General features: G+C 33.2%; 1 protein-coding gene across 10 annotated transcripts in view; it reads left to right on the top strand.

Moving 5' to 3' along the window:
- Positions 1 to 17,925, top strand: part of NBEA (neurobeachin) — a 646,246-nt gene that overhangs the window by 260,863 nt on the left and 367,458 nt on the right. For 9 of the 10 annotated variants that reach the window (XM_043891765.1, XM_043891767.1, XM_043891768.1 and 6 more), the window contains 3 exons: positions 1,645 to 1,799; positions 4,036 to 4,162; positions 15,040 to 15,167. In XM_043891765.1, the coding sequence (XP_043747700.1) occupies positions 1,645 to 1,799; positions 4,036 to 4,162; positions 15,040 to 15,167 (410 nt within the window). The remainder of the gene's footprint in view (positions 1 to 1,644; positions 1,800 to 4,035; positions 4,163 to 15,039; positions 15,168 to 17,925) is intronic. The other variant, XM_043891762.1, reaches the window with a different exon arrangement.

Below are 17,925 nucleotides of genomic sequence, written 5' to 3'. Positions count from 1 at the left end.
GAAGTTTAAGCCATAGACTTGTCAAGGAGTCATTGATACAATTTCCTTTAAATAGAGCTTTTTAATGAGAAAATTAAATTTTTCTTTACAATCTAAAAGACCTAGTTTAATAGGTCTATTTTAGGGACTTCCCTGATGGTTCAGTGGTTAAGACTCCATGCTCCCTTTGTAGGAGGCCTGGGTTCAATCCCTTGTCAGAGAACTAGATCCCGCATGCCACAACTGAGAGCCCTCATGCCTCTTATTTAAAGGCCTGGTACAGCCAAAAAAGTAAAATAACATCTCAAAGACAGTACTTTAAAAAGACCTAATTTAGATTGGATATATTTTTGCTGACATTCACTTGTTTTCAAGCATTATATTTGAACTTAAAATACCTCATACATCTACTTTCAAGATAAATAAGTGAGTAATGCTTGAAAGGATTTATTAAATAGAGTTGGTGTACTGTAAACTTTGAGAAAGATGAAGCTGCACTGAGAGAAAGTAAATATATTTATTATGTTAGAAAAATAGTTTCTTTATCTTTTAAATTGACTGTTCACATCTATTTATTATTTAATGTTAACACAAATGTTAAGTTCACAATTTTTTCTAATGAAATTCATTTAAATATGCTAAAGAAACATGAGAACATTTTCAATTTCTAAGCTCACAAAGTCAATGTTTGAAATCTAAAGAGATCTTTTACCAAATGTCCGGTGTATCCTCTCATTTCTCTTTCATTATAATAGCATCCCTATTATGGAAAACAACTCAATTTTATTCACAGAAATAAAGTTTAATTGTATTGTTTGTTGTTGTTTAGTCTCTGAAGTTGTATCTGACTCTTTTGGGACCTCATGAGTAACCTTACGGTCTCCTCTGTCCTTGGGGTTTCTCAGGCAAAAATACGGGAGTATTTTTCCTTCTCCAGGGGATCTTCCCAACTCAGGGATAAAACCCATGTCGCCTGGATTGCAGGCAGACTCCTTACCACTGAACCACTTTGTTATTCCGTATTCCTTGCCTTAATATTTAGTTCTACTGTGAAAAAGTTCAGAATTTGCCTTTCAAATGTTTTTATGACTATTTTCCACATTTAGAATGTAATAGAGATACGATGGACACTTTGTATGTGTATATTTACAAAAAATCCCTATGTGCATATATGAAAAATATTCTAACTAGAGCACACCTTTTTAACATTTTCCCAGGGTTGTGATTATAGACCACATGTCATCTTTAAAAAAGGTGTCCAGATTCTACATTCTATGTAAATATTTGCCAAATAAATGATAATAGTTAACACTTTACAGTATATCCTTAATGTCTATATTCTTTTCACCAATGAAGTTGCAGTCAGAAAAAGGAAAAAGAAAGAGGAGAAAATTTGATGATAGGACTTCCCTGGTGGTCCAGTGATTGAGACTTCACCTTCAAATGCAGGGGGTGCAGGTTCAATCCCTGTTCAGGGAGCTAAGATCTCATAAACCAAAATGTAAAACAGAAGGAATATTGTAACACATTCAGTAAAGACTTTAAAAATGGTCCACATCAAAAAAATGTTTTCTAAAAGATAATTTGATGTTGATTACATGTATCTGCCAATGCAAGATTAGAATGCATCTTAGCCATTGTGTTGTTTTCATCACTGCTTTGCAGGAGTGTTGTGGTCCCTGTTAAGAAGCCACCCCCGGGCAGCTTAGCTGTGACCACTGTAGGAGCCACAGCTGCTGGAAGTGGACTGCCAGCAGGCAGCACCTCCAATATATTCGCTGCCACTGGAGCTACACCAAAAAGTATGATTAATACAACAGGTATTGTCCTTATCTATTTTTGTGATACTTCATCTTTTTCTTTCTGTTTTCTGTATCTTCATTTTTTCTGCTTATTTGATCTTAAAAATTAAAATACTGTGATCATTTTAAGATTATCTTAATCTTTAAGAAGATTATTCTTCATGTTTTCAGATTTTGTAATTCTAGGGTAAACTTTTTAGACCCTTTTGAGAACACTATGGGTTTTGTTTTGAGTCTTCTCAAAACAAGATGCTGTTTACTTTCATAGTGAACTCAGAGTGCCGAAACAGAATGATATTTGGGGAGCAAAGCCAAAAGATAATTTGAACACTGACATTTGATATGTAAAAATTAGTAAACTGTATCAGGAATATCAAAATATATTATATATATTAGTGCCAGCAAATGGATTTAGTGACATTTTCTGGTTGAAACCTAATATATACTTTTCACAAAGCTCCCCTAAGAACCTTGACGATATGCAAGAGCCTCAACTTAACAAAAAGTGCATGTGAATAAGAACCATTGTTTGACATTGTATTAATTTATATACTTAGATTACAATTATATCCATTCATTGTCCAACATTTTCCTAAAAATTCTAGAAACAGAAAAATTCCAAATCACTACAGATTTTAAAAGCCTGCCTAAAATAACTCTTTTCTTTTTTTGTAAATTTCCAGAAATGTTCCTGTTGATTATTAGCTAAATAAATCCTTACCCAAATCTTTGTGATTCCATTTTAGGTATTTACACAACGCAAGATGATCCCTGACTTTCCTTCCCTGACTATAGTAGCCTTCTCTTCTCCAAACTGTATAGCCTTGAACTTTTCCATCTATTATCATTACTTAGATTATTCCCATTTTTATTAATTTCATAGCTCTTTGTGCTTTCTGTATTTATCTTGTTTATCATACCACCTGAGTCCTGACACATCATGAACAGCACATTTATGGGGTTGTAGTAAGTAGAATGTACTCTATGAAGCGTATTTATGTTAGCAAATAAACATTATTAATGGCATTGTGTTAAAGAACAAAACATTTTTGATTTATACACATTAAAACAAGTATTTATATCTGACTTGTTTGAAGACTTCTTATATAAAGTTTTTTTTCCTATCTAGTTTATAGTCTTATTTTTTATATTCATTCTGCTTTCTAGAAGAAGGAATAAAAATGTTTTCCTTTTACCAAAATGTAAACTCAGAAAAGTGTTAATAACTTTTAAAAAAGCCAATGTAGTAGGAAAAAAAAATCTGCATTTGGTGTTTATGGACTAAATTCTTACTTTTAAGAGTAAAAAGCAAATAATTTCTTTTTTATCTTTATTTGAAACAAGGTATGATATTTTCCTTGAATTTCTATTCTATGAATTAATAATAGATTTAGAAAGTGATGGTAGCCCGAGGTCTAGTGATAGTATAAAACATATATTACAATAAAAATGTAGGCAATGAATATCCTCCTTAGAAATACTATGTACAGATACACAAAAACACACACACAAATAAACTGAGGGTCAGCATCTAAACTGGACCCAAAACTAGTTTAAATTTTGGCATAAACATACTGTGTAAGTGTTGTTGTGAAATCCAAGTTTATGTGTATTTGTGTAAGATACAATAAAGATAAGGTAACATTTAGGAACACTAGATGTCCCTCAACTCCACAGCTATTTAATATACTTATATGGTGTAGTATAGGAAAATCTGTTCTAAAATGGCATCTTCATATCGTTGAGGAAACTCATTATTTTAAAATTGGGTATAAATATACTTATTATAGCCCTTCTTAAGCTATCATATTATTAAAATAAGCATTGATGCTGCAGGACCACAAATTTATGTTGAGACAGTTTATTGCTAATTATATCTTAAATGATGAAAAACTAAAAGTATAACAACATAGCAATAAAAAAGCAGATAATATTTTCACATCTAAATTTGCTTTGTTTTATCAGCCTCATTTTATCTAAAATTGTTTTCATTTGTTGATGTCTTTTATTTATGCCCCATTTGTAATCTGTAGTTTTGTTAGCATAATATAAGTAAATAAACTGTTTCAATGCAATAGCTATTTTTAATAATTATAGTTATTAATGTACCTTTGGCCAAATGATTTTTTTAATGGCCTAATTCTATTTTGAAATTCAGATGAATTTTTTTTTCCAAACTCAGTAATGATGTAATGAAAATTATTTTGTTCAATAAGTTTGTATTCAAGGCTAAAAACTATTATTTTGGGAACAGGTGCCGTGGATTCGGGGTCTTCGTCTTCTTCCTCGTCTTCTAGTTTTGTGAATGGTGCTACCAGCAAAAACCTTCCAGCTGTGCAAACCGTTGCTCCGATGCCAGAAGATTCAGCTGAAAACATGAGGTATACATAACTAATTGTTTCTTTTCACTCATTTCACTCCATTCCTTGCAGCTCAAAAAGAGTGAAACATAGTATTCACTAAGTTTAAAGATACAGTTAAGAATTCTTAAGAATGTTTAAGTATGTATTTCATTGTTTTGATAGTTTAGATAGTTATTCATTATGTAAAAATCATGTATTATATTTCAGAGTCTAACCTGAAAAGTCTTGAATGGTTTTCAAGATCTCTTTTCTGAATTTATAATCCACTGTTATGTAGCACTTGTTGCAGTTTCATGTAAGGTAGAAACATGCAGATGTGGCACCATGATAAAATTGGACATCTTTGGTGGGGTGGTGAGTTTAAAATATAGACTTTCAGAATAGAGTTATATGTAACATATATAACTGGAGGTAGAACCACCAAACATTATCTTTTGTATCTTGATAAATAGATAAAAATGATTTGTAGTAACATATCAAACACCATGGGCTTCCCTGGTGGCTCAGTGGTAAAGAATCACCTGCAATGCAGGAGCCACGGGAGACTCAGGTTTGATCCCTGGGTTGGGAAGATCCCCTGGGGGAGAAAATGGCAACCCACCCCAGTATTCTGGCCTGGAGAATCTCATGGACAGAGGAGCCTGGTGGGCTACAGTCCATGGAGTTGCAAAGAGTCGGACACAACTGAAGCAACTTAGCATGCATACATCAAAGAACGTTCCTAGAAGAGATTGGCCCACATGCTTGGTGTTAAATTGCACACACACACACACACATTTATTCATGTTCTTAACTGAAGTATCACACAAATACAGAATATAAAAGCTCAATGAAAGAATGGTGTTGTGTCACCACCACTCAAGGCAAGGAAACAGAGTATTACAAGTAGCTCAAAGCCCCCATCTTGTGTGCCTTTTTCTGACTCTGTTCTTGCTCTTCTTCAAATCCATCACTGACTTAAAACTGGATTAATTTTGTCTTTTTTGAATTTTATATGAATGGAATTGCGCAGTATGGGTTCTTTTTGTCTCTGGCCTCTGTTCAGCATTATGTTTCTGAGATTTTATCTGTATTGCATGTAGCAATAGTTTTGTTCATGTTTATTCCTTAGTGGTGTATACTACAATTTATTAATCTGTTTTACTGATGATGGGCATTTGGAATTTTCCAGGTTTGCACTATTAACAAGTAATGCTACTTTTTTACATAACAATGGTGTTTGTACATTAGGTATACTACACGTTTGTATGCATATGTTGGGTAAATAACTGAGTGGAATTGCTGATTCATATGTGTATGTTCAGTTTTACCTGATAAAGCCAAATGTTTTCCAGAGTGGTTGATGCAAGTTTACTAAACTCAATTAGCACCTTACAAGAGTGCCTAATTTGTTACATCTGTGACAATACTTACTTATTGTCATTTTTCCATTTTAGCCATTTTGGTGGAAGTATAGTGGTGGTGGTTGTTCAGTCAGTAAGTTGTGTCTGACTCTTAGACTACAGTTCACCAGGCTCCTTTGTCCTCTGCTGTCTCCTGGAGTTTGTTCAAATTCATGTTCATTGAGTCGGTGGCATTCCATTGTATTTTCTGTTTGTATTTTTCTGGTACTTAATGAGGTCGGGCATCTTCTTATATATTATAAAAGCTTATGTAATATCATATATTGTAATATCTTATGTAATTCTTAACTATCTTAGATAGTTATGTAATAACTATCTAAAATATCAAAACAACTAATTACATACTTAAACATTCTTAAGAATTCTTAACTGTAAATTCCTTGATTGGACTTTTTCGCATGGACAAAGGGACCAATATTTATTGGTCCTTTGGTTTTCCTCTTTTGTGATTTCTCTGTTAAAATCTCTTACTCATTTTAAAACATTGAGTTGTCTTCTCCTTAATTTGTAAAGGCTTTTCTCCTTATGCATTTTGAAAATGAACCCTTTGATGGTTATATGTTTTATGTATATACCTTCTCCCATTCTGTGGCTTTTCATATCATCTGTGGAATCTGTTTTCATCAAAAGAGGCTGTAAATTTTATGAAACTCAATTTATCAAGTTTTTTGGGTTTTCATACTTTCTGTGTTGTAGATGAGATCTTTGCCTGAATTTTCCCCAACTCATCCTCTGGCTGCTTTATTTTTGCTTTTTATATTGAGATGCATAGTTCATCTGGAACTGAGTTTTGTGAATTTTATGAAGCAGAAGTGATATGGATGTTAAGATGACCCAGGACCATTTATTTGAGAAACTCTCCTATCTCCTTTGCTATGCCACTTTTGTCATAAATCGTGTTCCTATGTAATGGATTCTGCTTTGGCATTCCATTCTACCAAGTTTGTTTGTCATTCCTTGTGACATGCTATCATAATTAGCTTTAGGTTTAAGAAAGATAAGTATCTGAGTAAATATTGTTTTCCCATCCTGTCCTTTTTATTCCAAGGAAGGCTAGACTACTGTTGATGCTGTGCATTTCCATTTAAATTTTAGATTCAGTATATCAATATCACTTCATGGCAAATAGATGGGGAAACAGTGGCTGACTTTATTTTTCTGGGCTCCATAATCACTGCAGATGGTGATTGCAGCCATGAAATTAAAAGACACTTATTCCTTGGAAGGAAAGCTATGACCAACCTAGATAGCATATTAAAAAGCACAGACATTACTTTGCCAACAAAGGTCCATCTAGTCAAGGCTATGGTTTTTCCAGTGGTCATGTATGGATGTGAGAGTTGGATTATAAAGAAAGCTGAGCGCAGAAGAATTGATGCTTTTGAACTGGGGTCGCAGAGTCAGATACAACTGAGCAACTGAACTGATAATATCCATATTAAAATCAGTTTGCTGGAATTTTAATAAGGAATGGAATGTATAGATCCATGGCAAATAGCGTTATATATCATCTATAGATCTCTTTTAGTGTTGTTATTTACAAACTATAAGTAGCTTCTTTTCCTTCCATTTCTTTAGTTTAAAAGAACAAATTTCCAATTGACTAGATGGAACTTTGTTGGCAAAGTAATGTCTCTGCTTTTTAATATGCTGTCTAGGTTGGTCAAAGCTTTACTTTCAAGGGGCAAGTGTCTTTTAATATCACGGCTACAGTCACCATCTGTAGTGATTTTGAAGCCCAAGAAAATGAAGTCTCTCACTGTTTCCATTGTTTCCCCATCTATTTACCATGAAGTGATGGGACCAGATGCCATGATCTTAGTTTTTTGAATGTTGAGTTCTAAACCAGGTTTTTCTCTCTCTTCTTTTACTTTCATCAAGAAGTTCTTTAGCTCCTCTTCACTTTCTGCCATAAGGGTGGTGTCATCTGCATATCTGAGGTCATTGATATTTCTCCCGGCAATCTTGATTCCAGCTTGTGCTTCATACAGCCTGGCATTTCACATGATGTAGTCTGCATTTAAGTTAAATAAGCAGGGTGACAATATACAGCCTTGACATACTCCTTTCCTGATTTGGAACCAGCCCATTGTTCCATGTCTGGTTCTAACTATTGCTTCGTGCCGTGCATACAGATTTCTCAGGAGGCAGGTAAGGTAGTCTTGTATTCCCATCTCTTTAAGAATTTTCCACAGTTTGTTGTGATCCACACAGTCAAAGGCTTTAGCATAGTTGATGAAGCAGAAGTAGATATTTTTCTTAAATTCCCTAGCTTTTTCTCTGATTCAAAGGATGTTAGCTATTTGATCTCTGGTTCCTCTGCCTTTTCTAAATACAGCTGAACATCTGGAAGTTCTTGGTTCACATACTGTTGCAGCCTAGCTTGAAGAATTTGGAGCATTACTTTGTTGGCATGTGAGATGAGTGCAATTGTGGGGTAGTTTGAGCATTCTTTGACATTGCCTTTCTTTGGTATTGGAATGGTTTGACCTTTTCCAGTCCTGTGGCTACTGCTGAGTTTTCCAAATTTGCTGGCATATTACGTGCAGCACTTTCACAGCGTCATCTTTTAGAATTTAAAATAACTCAGCTGGAATTCCATCACCTCCATGAGCTTTGTTTGTAGTGATGCTTCCTAAGGCCCACTTGACTTCACATTTCAGAATGTCTAGCTCTAGGTGAGTGATCACACCAGTGTGGTTATCTGGGTCATGAAGATCTTTTTGGTATAGTTCTTCTGTATATTCTTGCCACCTCTTCTTAAAATCTTCTGCTTCTGTTAGCTCCATACCATTTCTGTCCTTTATTGTACTCATCTTTACATGAAATGTTCCCTTGGTATCTCTAATTTTCTTGGCGATCACTAGTCTTTCCCATCCTATTGTTTTCTTCTTTCTTTGCATTGATCACTTAAGAAGGCTTTCTTTTCTCTCCTTGCTATCCTTTGGAACTCTGCATTCAGATCGACCATCTTGTCTTTGCAACTCCTTGTAGCTGTAATGTTATTTATTATTAGATGTTTGAGATTTCACCAGTGAAGCAATCTCTGGAATTTTTTTTTTTTTTTTTTTACTGAGGATGTTTTACAGATTAAACTCTTTCAGTGGTTAGATGACTATTCAGATTTTTCTATTTTCATTTTGCATCAGTTTTGGTCATTTGTGACCATTTTATCTTTGTTAGATTTATTGTCATAAAGTTTTTCATAATTTTATTATTTTGAAATACTTGTAGGAACTTTCTAATGATGTTTCCTCATTCATCTTTGAATTTGTTATTAATATTTTATGCCTTTTCTATTTCAGCATTAGTAGAGTACCATTGATTTTTTCAATGCTGTAATTTCCCTCCAGAAAGTAGGTATTTGATTCATTACTTCTTTTTCTGTTTTAATTACATCATATTCTACTTTTTTAAAATTTCCTTTTAGTTATTTCAGGTTTGCTTAATTTTGTTTTTCTAGAGTCTTAAGGTGCATGGTAGATCAGAAGTCTATAAACTACCACCCAGGGCCCAAATCTTCCTGTCATAATATCTTTTATATACTTTTATTGGAATACAGTAGCATCATTTGTTTATTTATTGCCTGTGACTGCTTTCACAGTACAATGGCAGAGTCAAATAGTTGCAACAGAGATAACATTGCCTAAAATCTTAAAATATTTTGTATCTTACCCTCTGTAGAAAATACTTGCCAAACCCTTGCTTAGTTCTTTAGTTTTAGATTTCTTCTTTTCTATTATAAGGATTTAAAGCCATAACACTTCCACTAGGCATTGTTTTAGCTATATTTACAAATTTAATGTTGTTTTAATTTTCATTCAGTATTTTTTCTGAGTTTCTCTATGATTTCTTCTTTGACTCATAAGTGTTTCCAAAATGAATTTAAAGATTGACCTTTTTCAGTGTAATGTCATGAGAGCCATGCAGGTGTCATTGTATTTTAATGGGTTGTTTCTTTTGAATTTATGAGTAATATTTCATGATATGGATGTATGACAGTCGGTTTAACCATTCATCCTCTAAAGAACATTTGGGTTTTTTTCCAGTTTTGAGCTAGTACCAAAAAAAAGGGCTACAATAAACCTTTTTATTTTTATGTGAACATATGTTTTCATTTCTCTGGGATTAGTGCCCAAGAGTGAGGTTACTGGGCTAATATGGTAAGTACCTATTCAGGTTTATTAAAAAACTCCCACAAGCAATGTATGAATAGTCCAGTTTCTCCTCATTTTTATCAGCATTTGGTTTTGTCTTTTTTTTTTTTTTTTTCTGTAGGCCATTTTGGTAGGTATATAGGGATATCTCATTGTGGTCTTAATTTTAATTTTCCTAATGGATGATTCTGAACATATTTTTGTGTGCTTATTTGCTATTGGTATGTCCTTTTCAGTGAAATGTCTGTTTATGTCTTTTGCCCATTTTATAATTAGATTGCTTTTTTGCTTTTGAGTCTTGTGCATTCAGTATTCTTAGTACAAGTCCATTTTCAGAAATGTTGTTTCCAAGTATTTGCTCTCAGACTATAGCTTATTTTTATGTTCTTTGTAGCAGAGGAAAACTGAATTTTTATTATAATCTAGTTTATCATGGTGTCCTGTCTAAGAAATCTTCATCTCACCCGAAGTCGCGAGATTTTTTCCCAAAGATTCTATAAAGCTCTGTGGTTTAAGTAACAGTTTTAGTTTTAAGTCGGGGTCCCATTTTGAGCTGATTTTTATGTAAGAGGTGAGATCTATGTCCAGTTGTCCAGTTTGTGTTGCACTGTTTGTTCAAAAAACTGTCCTTCCATATCTAGGATGGCCTTTATCCTTGGACTAATTTTGCCACACTTAGAAAGTATGCTGGATTTCTCCAAAATGCTCAGTGTGCCTACCGAAGTCTCTAGGCCCTGTGTGGGATGCAGATGTCTGCTATGACTCTTCCATAATTGTTCTTTCTAAGTTGTTCTCTTCTAATGTTGGGAGCTTTCAGACATCACACACAGAGACTGTTATTCAGCCAAAGATTACTGTTCTCTCCATGACACCTTCCTCGTGGGTGCTATGTCCTGTATATTCTGTTGTCCTTGAACTACAGGTTTAGTCTTGTTGAAATACCTCCATGTAGAAAATCTGAGTGATGGTGGGACTCATGTCATTTGTTTCTTTTTCCTCAGGATTTATGGTCTCATAACCTGCATTTTGTATGAAAATAGTTGTTCTCTGCATTTTGTAAAATTTTCTAGTTGTTAGCATGGGAGGTAATTGTAGACTGCTTTAACCCCTTTAAGGTGAAAAGTGGAATAATGTAAATTTGTTTATTGTGTAAATTTCATTTTAACTGTTTTCCAGTATATATAATTTGTTTCAATATATTAGGTTAATATCATGAAACCTTCATTTTTTTTCTAGCTTATCCATTATTATCTCTAAATAAGCATATATGTACAGTCATTTGATCTTTGAATATTGACAGTTTTATTCCCCATTACACAAATCCTTACACATTTTTATTTCTTTTTCCTTATTTTTAGTATCACCTAGTACCTCCAGTACAGTTTTCTATAGAAGTGACTAGAACAGGCATTCTTTTATTCACCTCAAATGAAAAGTTTTGAATATGTCATCATTAATAATGATGTTTCCTATTTACTAAAGAAACTTTTAATCAAGTGTAATAATTCTCGTGTTTATAATTACTGAGTTACCATCACTATTAGTGTTACATGTTTTCTCTTTTTGGAAGGGAGTAATAGAGTTGACCATGTGATTTTCCTCCTTTTTCTGTTAATGTGGTCTATTATAATGACTTTTAATTTAAAAAATGTTAAACAAACCTTTACTTCCTAAAAGAAACCCAATCTTTTATGTTATATACAGCTGTTTTCTTTTTTTTTTTCATTTATTTTTATTAGTTGGAGGCTAATTACTTCACAACATTGCAGTGGGTTTTGTCATACACTGACATGAATCAGCCATGGAGTTACATGTATTCCCCATCCTGATCCCCCCTCCCACCTCCCTCTCCACCCTATTCCTCTGGGTCTTCCCGTGCACCAGGCCCGAGCACTTGTCTCATGCATCCCACCTGGGCTGGTGATCTGTTTCACTATAGATAATATACATGCTGTTCTCTTGAAACATCCCACCCTCGCCTTTTCCCACAGTCCAAAAGTCTATTCTGTACATCTGTGTCTCTTTTTCTGTTTTGCATATAGGGTTATCATTACCATCTTTCTAAATTCCATATATATGTGTTAGTATGCTGCAATGTTCTTTATCTTTCTGGCTTACTTCACTCTGTATAATGGGCTCCAGTTTCATCCATCTCATTAGAACTGATTCAAATGAATTCTTTTTAATGGCTGAGTAATATTCCATGGTGTATATGTACCACAGCTTCCTTATCCATTCGTCTGCTGATGGGCATCTAGGCTGTTTGCTTTTGAAGAGGTTGCATATGATTTTTTTTTAATTTGTCTTGTTTTGTTTGTTTTTTTTATTCCTAAAATATTTGGTAGAGTTCACAAACAAAGATGTCTGATTCTAGATTTCCTTTTGAGGAAAAGTTTATAAATTAAATTTTTACAGTTATCCCCAGATTTTCTATTTTTGTCTTGTGTGACTTTTGGTAGATTCTATTGTTATACTATAGTTCACAATATTCTGTTGTTATTATTTTAACATTCATGTAGTCTGTAGGGAAGTCCTTCCTTTTTATTCTTAATATTTATTATGAGTTTGCTTTCTGCTTTCCTTCCTTCCAAGTCTTGACAGTGATTAATCAGTTTTATTCATATTGTCATTAAGAAATGTTCACTATAGAGAAGTAACAAGAAACTGTAGGTTGAGTTTATACCTTATTTCTTTTGCTTAGTGCAATGGATCTTAAGCATCAGTATGCAACAGTTAGATAGGAGGCTTATTAAAACACATTGCTGAGCCAATATGTAGTTCTAATTCAAGTCTAAAGGCCTGATAGTATAAGTTCCAGTCTGAAAGCTGAGAGGCTCAAAACCCCAGAAGAGTTGATGTTTCAGTTGAGTCTGAAGGCCAGCAAAGACAAGCTATCAGGTAGAAGGGGGTTTCCTCTTATCCAGCCTTTTGTTCTATTTACATATTCAATTGAATGAATGAGGCACAGGCATATTAGGGAGGACAATCTGCTTTACTCAGTATACCCATTCAAATTGTCATCTAATCCAGAAATACTCTAACAGACCTTACCCAGAATAATATTTAGTCAAACATCTGGCCACCCTGTTGTCCAGTCAAGGTGACACATAAAATTATCCATTACACTAAGTGATCTTGGTGCTGCTGACTCTGAGAATACACTTTGAGAAACAATGTTTTAAGTGCTCATCCTCCAGATTGGAACATTAATTCTTGATTATCTAAGTCCCCTTCCCAGGCAATGCATGGACCTCAGTATAGCTTAACTTCATTTAGTCCAAATTTTGTAACCACATTTATACATATATATGCCTCTGTGTGTGCATGTTAAATTTTAAATGCCTCAAGAGAATACACTTACTGTCTTATTGGTCAACATGTATTTATATTTACCCAAATGTTTATGTTTATGTTTTTGCTCATCATTTTTTTTGAATGTCTGACTTCTGTGTGCTATCATTTTCTTTCTTCCTGTAGAATACTCCTTTTGTTTCATTTAATGTAGGCCTACCACTCATGAATTCTTTCAGTTTTTTTTTTTTAACTAGAAATATTTGAAATTCACCTCTATTTTTGAAAGATATTTTGAACCAGAACAGATTCTAGGTTGGCGACTATTTTCTTTTAATTCTTTGAAGATAATATTCAGTATCTTTCATTTCTTTCTGTGCTTTTTTTCCTTTCTTTTTTTTTTAAAGAAGGACGACTTCCATTCTTAGTGATGTTTCTGCAATACACTAAATAAAAATTGAGAAATTGAGAACCCTTGCCCTAATGTAGGTATTTGCTCCTGGAGTAACAGAGTAGGGGCAAATATTGAAAGCTCTTTATCTTTAGCAAAGCCCCACCATTTCCTTTTTTCTTGCCTAAAAATGTTCCTCCAGGATATTCTCTTTAAGTTATTAAACCTGAGTTCTTATTTATGTAAAGCTGTTGACCCATATAAGAGGAGGCAAAGTTAAATTGCAGTGCTAATGGTGAGGCTTTGTGTACACAGAGAGTTCAGATCATGCTGATTTCAAGTTAGGAAAGAAAGTATCCTTTATTATATAATTCTATGTTATCCTATTTTATATAGGATATTATTATTATTATTGTTATCCTATATTATTCCATAATTCCTCTTTATTCACTTAAAAAATAGTTTTGTTTTAAATGTTAATCATATGCTGCACATTTTTTTGTGATTAATTTTTTCCTCATATATAACAAAAATATTACTTAGCACTGTGGAAGAACTCTTATTATTGTGAAGTATTGTTTAATTCCTTACTGTACATGTCATCCATGTAGAAGAGTGTGTGCTTATCTAAGGTTACTATATTGATTTTGTTTTGGTTCAAATATATGAGTCACGTTTTGTGTGAGTAAGTATAGGTGTGCTTTATTCCAAGTAACAGTTAGAAGAGCTATATCATTGTTGACCTCTCACTGTATGTCAGGTTCTTTTTTGTGCACTTCACATGCCTTAACTCATTAACTCTCATTGGGTAAGTAGAGTTATCATATTCATTTTGCAGATGTAGAAAGCTTGATATCTCAGGGTTACCTGGGTAGCAGACATGGAGTCAACCTTCCAATCCAAGCACTCTTACTCTAAAGTACTTACTTCTAAGAGAGAGATTTAGATATAACCAAATTATTTATTTGAGCAGAGTTATTGAGCAGAATTTATTTTTTCAGCAGAATTATTTTCTTTATCCATGTTTTTATTTTTGCATATCCTACTCGAGGTGCTTTCAAGAATATCAGAGTGCTTATATAAGGCCATGTAACTTGAAATTTAATATTCAGCAATATTAATAATGATGTAATGGTTGGTAAATAAAAAGTGAGTGGGCTTATGATATAGAAATTGCCTACTTTGGCAAAGCAATTCAGCTCAGTCATACAGAATTCCAGTTATTCCCTTATTTGTCCAGCTTTTCAGGGAACTCTTGAGAACAAGAATTTATACTTTGTAACTTTCACAGTGACTCATATAGTAGGTATTCGGAACAGTTATTTTTTTGTGAAAAGGAGGATAGACAAAGAAGACCTATAGCAGCTTCTTTTCTTGCAGCTCCTCCAGTTATGGCCAGTTGTCTGTGTCTTGTGGGTGGCAGGACATGGTTCCTTTTCACAGTGTAATCGTTCTGATACAGCTGTGGCCTTTTGAGTAGCTTTGTGACTAATGTAAAACTCCACATTGTGCCTTCTACTTGAAGCTGTTACTGTTTAGTGGGTTAGAATTGGACTTTTGTGACTTTTTTAAAGGTTTTAATTTAGAAGTAAAGTTTATTTGACGTTTTATATTGAACCTTATTTACTAGTCTTTATGTCTTAATTTCAACAGCATCACTGCAAAACTTGAAAGAGCTTTAGAAAAAGTTGCTCCTCTTCTTCGAGAAATTTTTGTAGACTTTGCCCCATTCCTATCTCGTACACTTCTTGGCAGTCATGGACAAGAGCTATTGATAGAAGGTATGATTTCTTTCTATGTTCTGATTATTTTAGTTTCCTATAATGTATCTATTAATCATGGCATAACTTGTGTTACTAAAGGAATATTTATTGCCAAAAGAATAAGAAGACATTGCTTCCACGAATTTTAGTAAGATATTCATGTATGCTTTCTCATTACTTATTAAATAGCATAGAGTATTTTCACAATCAGTGCTCATAACAGAATGAAAAACTTTGAAAAATTGTTGGAAAGGGAAACTCTGGCCCTTACAATCTCCATCTGTTAGGGCTGCTATATATCCTATTTTAGGTTGCATGTTTGCTAAGCAGTGATGTCTAAAATCTCCTTCTAATAAGATTGATATTTCTTTAAGTGACTTTGCTTAGTTACAAATAGCATGTGATATGGCAGTCCTTAACTGAGAAAATATAAAGAAATACTTAACTGGGAATTGATGAAGCTGTTATCTTCTACTCAGTAGCAGCTTAAATGAAGTGAGAAGACAAAGAAGATAAATTAACTGTTGGGAAGATTTAATACATGCACCTGTATTAGGAGATTTGATAAGTATGGTTGTCTGAAGCCTTATTTCTTTAAAAAGAAGTTTTGACTTATAAATATTCATGAGCTTCAGAAAGGGGTAATCAATATTTAGTTGATATCTTGTAAGTAAATAATGGCTTTAAGTGCTATTCCTTGGATTTAGCAGACATATCATAAGCAAATTTCATATATGTTTGGAAATATATATATATATATATATATATATATATATATATTTGCTTTTCACTTCCTACTTACTGTAGACATTTTTCTGTACCTGTTCTATTATTGTCTTAATTGCTTTTGCACAACCTGTCTCTATTGGTGGAGACAATAATAGTTAATAACCTGAATTTAAATCCTTGTTTCACTACTTTCTTAGCTTATATGACCTTTGTGAGTTACTTACCCATTTTGTAGCTTAGTTTCTTTCTGTAGGATATAGTCAATGATAATACTCCCACATAGAGGACTTGTGATAATTAAATTTTAAATAATGCATATAAAGCTCTTAGCATAGTGTCATATGGTTGTCTTCTTGCTCTAGACCAAGTGCTATTAGATACTTGGAATATATTAGTAAATAACAAAGATCCCTGCCTTGTGGACCTTATATTCTATCAAAGAGAAAATGCAAATAAACACTAAGCAAAATAAATAATTAAATGAGATAGCACATTAGAAGGTGGTACAAGTGCTGTGTAAAATGATAAGTACTAACACATCATAGGGAATTGGGATTATAGCAGTGTCATGATTAGGTTGCAGTTTTAAAGAAGGATGATTAATTTTAAATTATTCAACAGAAAAAGTTACATCTCAGCAAGACTTAAAGGAGATATGCCATGCAGTTTACTAGAAGAGTGTCCTACGTAAAAGAATGGTTAGTGCAGTGACCCTATAACATGTTATAATTATAATAAGAAAAAAATTCAATAAGCATTATTGAAAAATAAATCTTAAATGTTTCCTTATTACCCAAAATCTTTTTTTCTATTATATATGTATATGTTTTCCAGAAATGATTACAAATTTACCAAAGAAAATCAGTGAACAAAGACATGCTAAACTAAACATGGAATAAAGTTAGTAATGTAGTAATGTTAGTGATGATCCTGTACTGTTGCTAAAATTAGGACACAAATTTAGCACTGTTTTTCAGTAGCGAAAGCAAAGAAGGACTGAATTATTTGAAGTTATGAGGTTTACATTATTGGTTTCTAAATGATAATTTGTGACAATTTTAAGTTCTAAGGAATTACTATCAGATGACCTTTAACTGCTCTATGTTGGTCAGTCAGAACCCCACATATGTAGCCAGCCCCCTTTTCCAGAATTTTCCATAGTCAGACATCTGGTCTGTTTCTTATTTCTTCCCAGCACTGCAGAGAAGGTTGGAGAAATATCCTCGTAATTAAGAGGTTTTTTTCATGGGCTTCCCTAAGTTTACCTCAAAAACTCTGAATTGAGTTGAAAGAGCATTAGGAATAGTCCTATTACATTTTTTAAGAGGTAACTATGCTAAAAAATGAAGCATTCGAACAAGTTATATATTCAGAGTTCACTTTGTGTTTACCTAGCAGAATATAATTTTATTTCTTCACTTTTCTACATCCAATAAATTTTAATATATCCAATTTTTAAAACTATGTTGATTTAACGTTCCTCCTTTTTTGTTAAAATTATTTTTCTTAATAAAATGATGATAGCAAATGGGAGATTATTTGGTTTTGAGTTTTGTTTTTTAAATGCCATTACTTGACAAAATAGAAAGTTGACCCTGTTAAGGTACAGTCCTCCAAATTTCTGCTAGGCTGAACAATCAAACAAATCTAGAATTCTCTAATGTACTCCAGAACAACATTTGGTATCCCTCACAATTTAGTCATAACCTTCCTTTTCAGACTCAATTAGTCTCTGTCCTTTTACTATAGAATACTTTCCTTTAACATTCAGTGAGTCACACATGTCACATCTCTTTGTTTTTGTACGACTCTTTCTTCTGCACTGGATCTTTTTATGGTTTTCTTTCCTTAAAATTATTCTCATCCATTGAGTCCTGCTTCAGATTCCTTATGCCAAATTAATGCCTTCTTGTCTGGTCCTCTCTGCTGTTTTATTTATATAATATTAATAAAATTATTTTCATTTGTAAATAGAAAGTATTGTATTGGTTTTATTAACATTGCCTAGCCTAGATTCTTGTACGTAATATTGAGTATCTTTTTCCCT

The sequence above is a fragment of the Cervus elaphus genome, chromosome 30 (assembly GCF_910594005.1).
Source record: "Cervus elaphus chromosome 30, mCerEla1.1, whole genome shotgun sequence".
In the NCBI taxonomy this organism is placed as follows: Eukaryota; Metazoa; Chordata; class Mammalia; order Artiodactyla; family Cervidae; genus Cervus; species Cervus elaphus.
The sequence above is the reverse complement of the archived record's forward strand: the minus strand, read 5'-3'. Positions and strand labels throughout refer to the sequence as shown.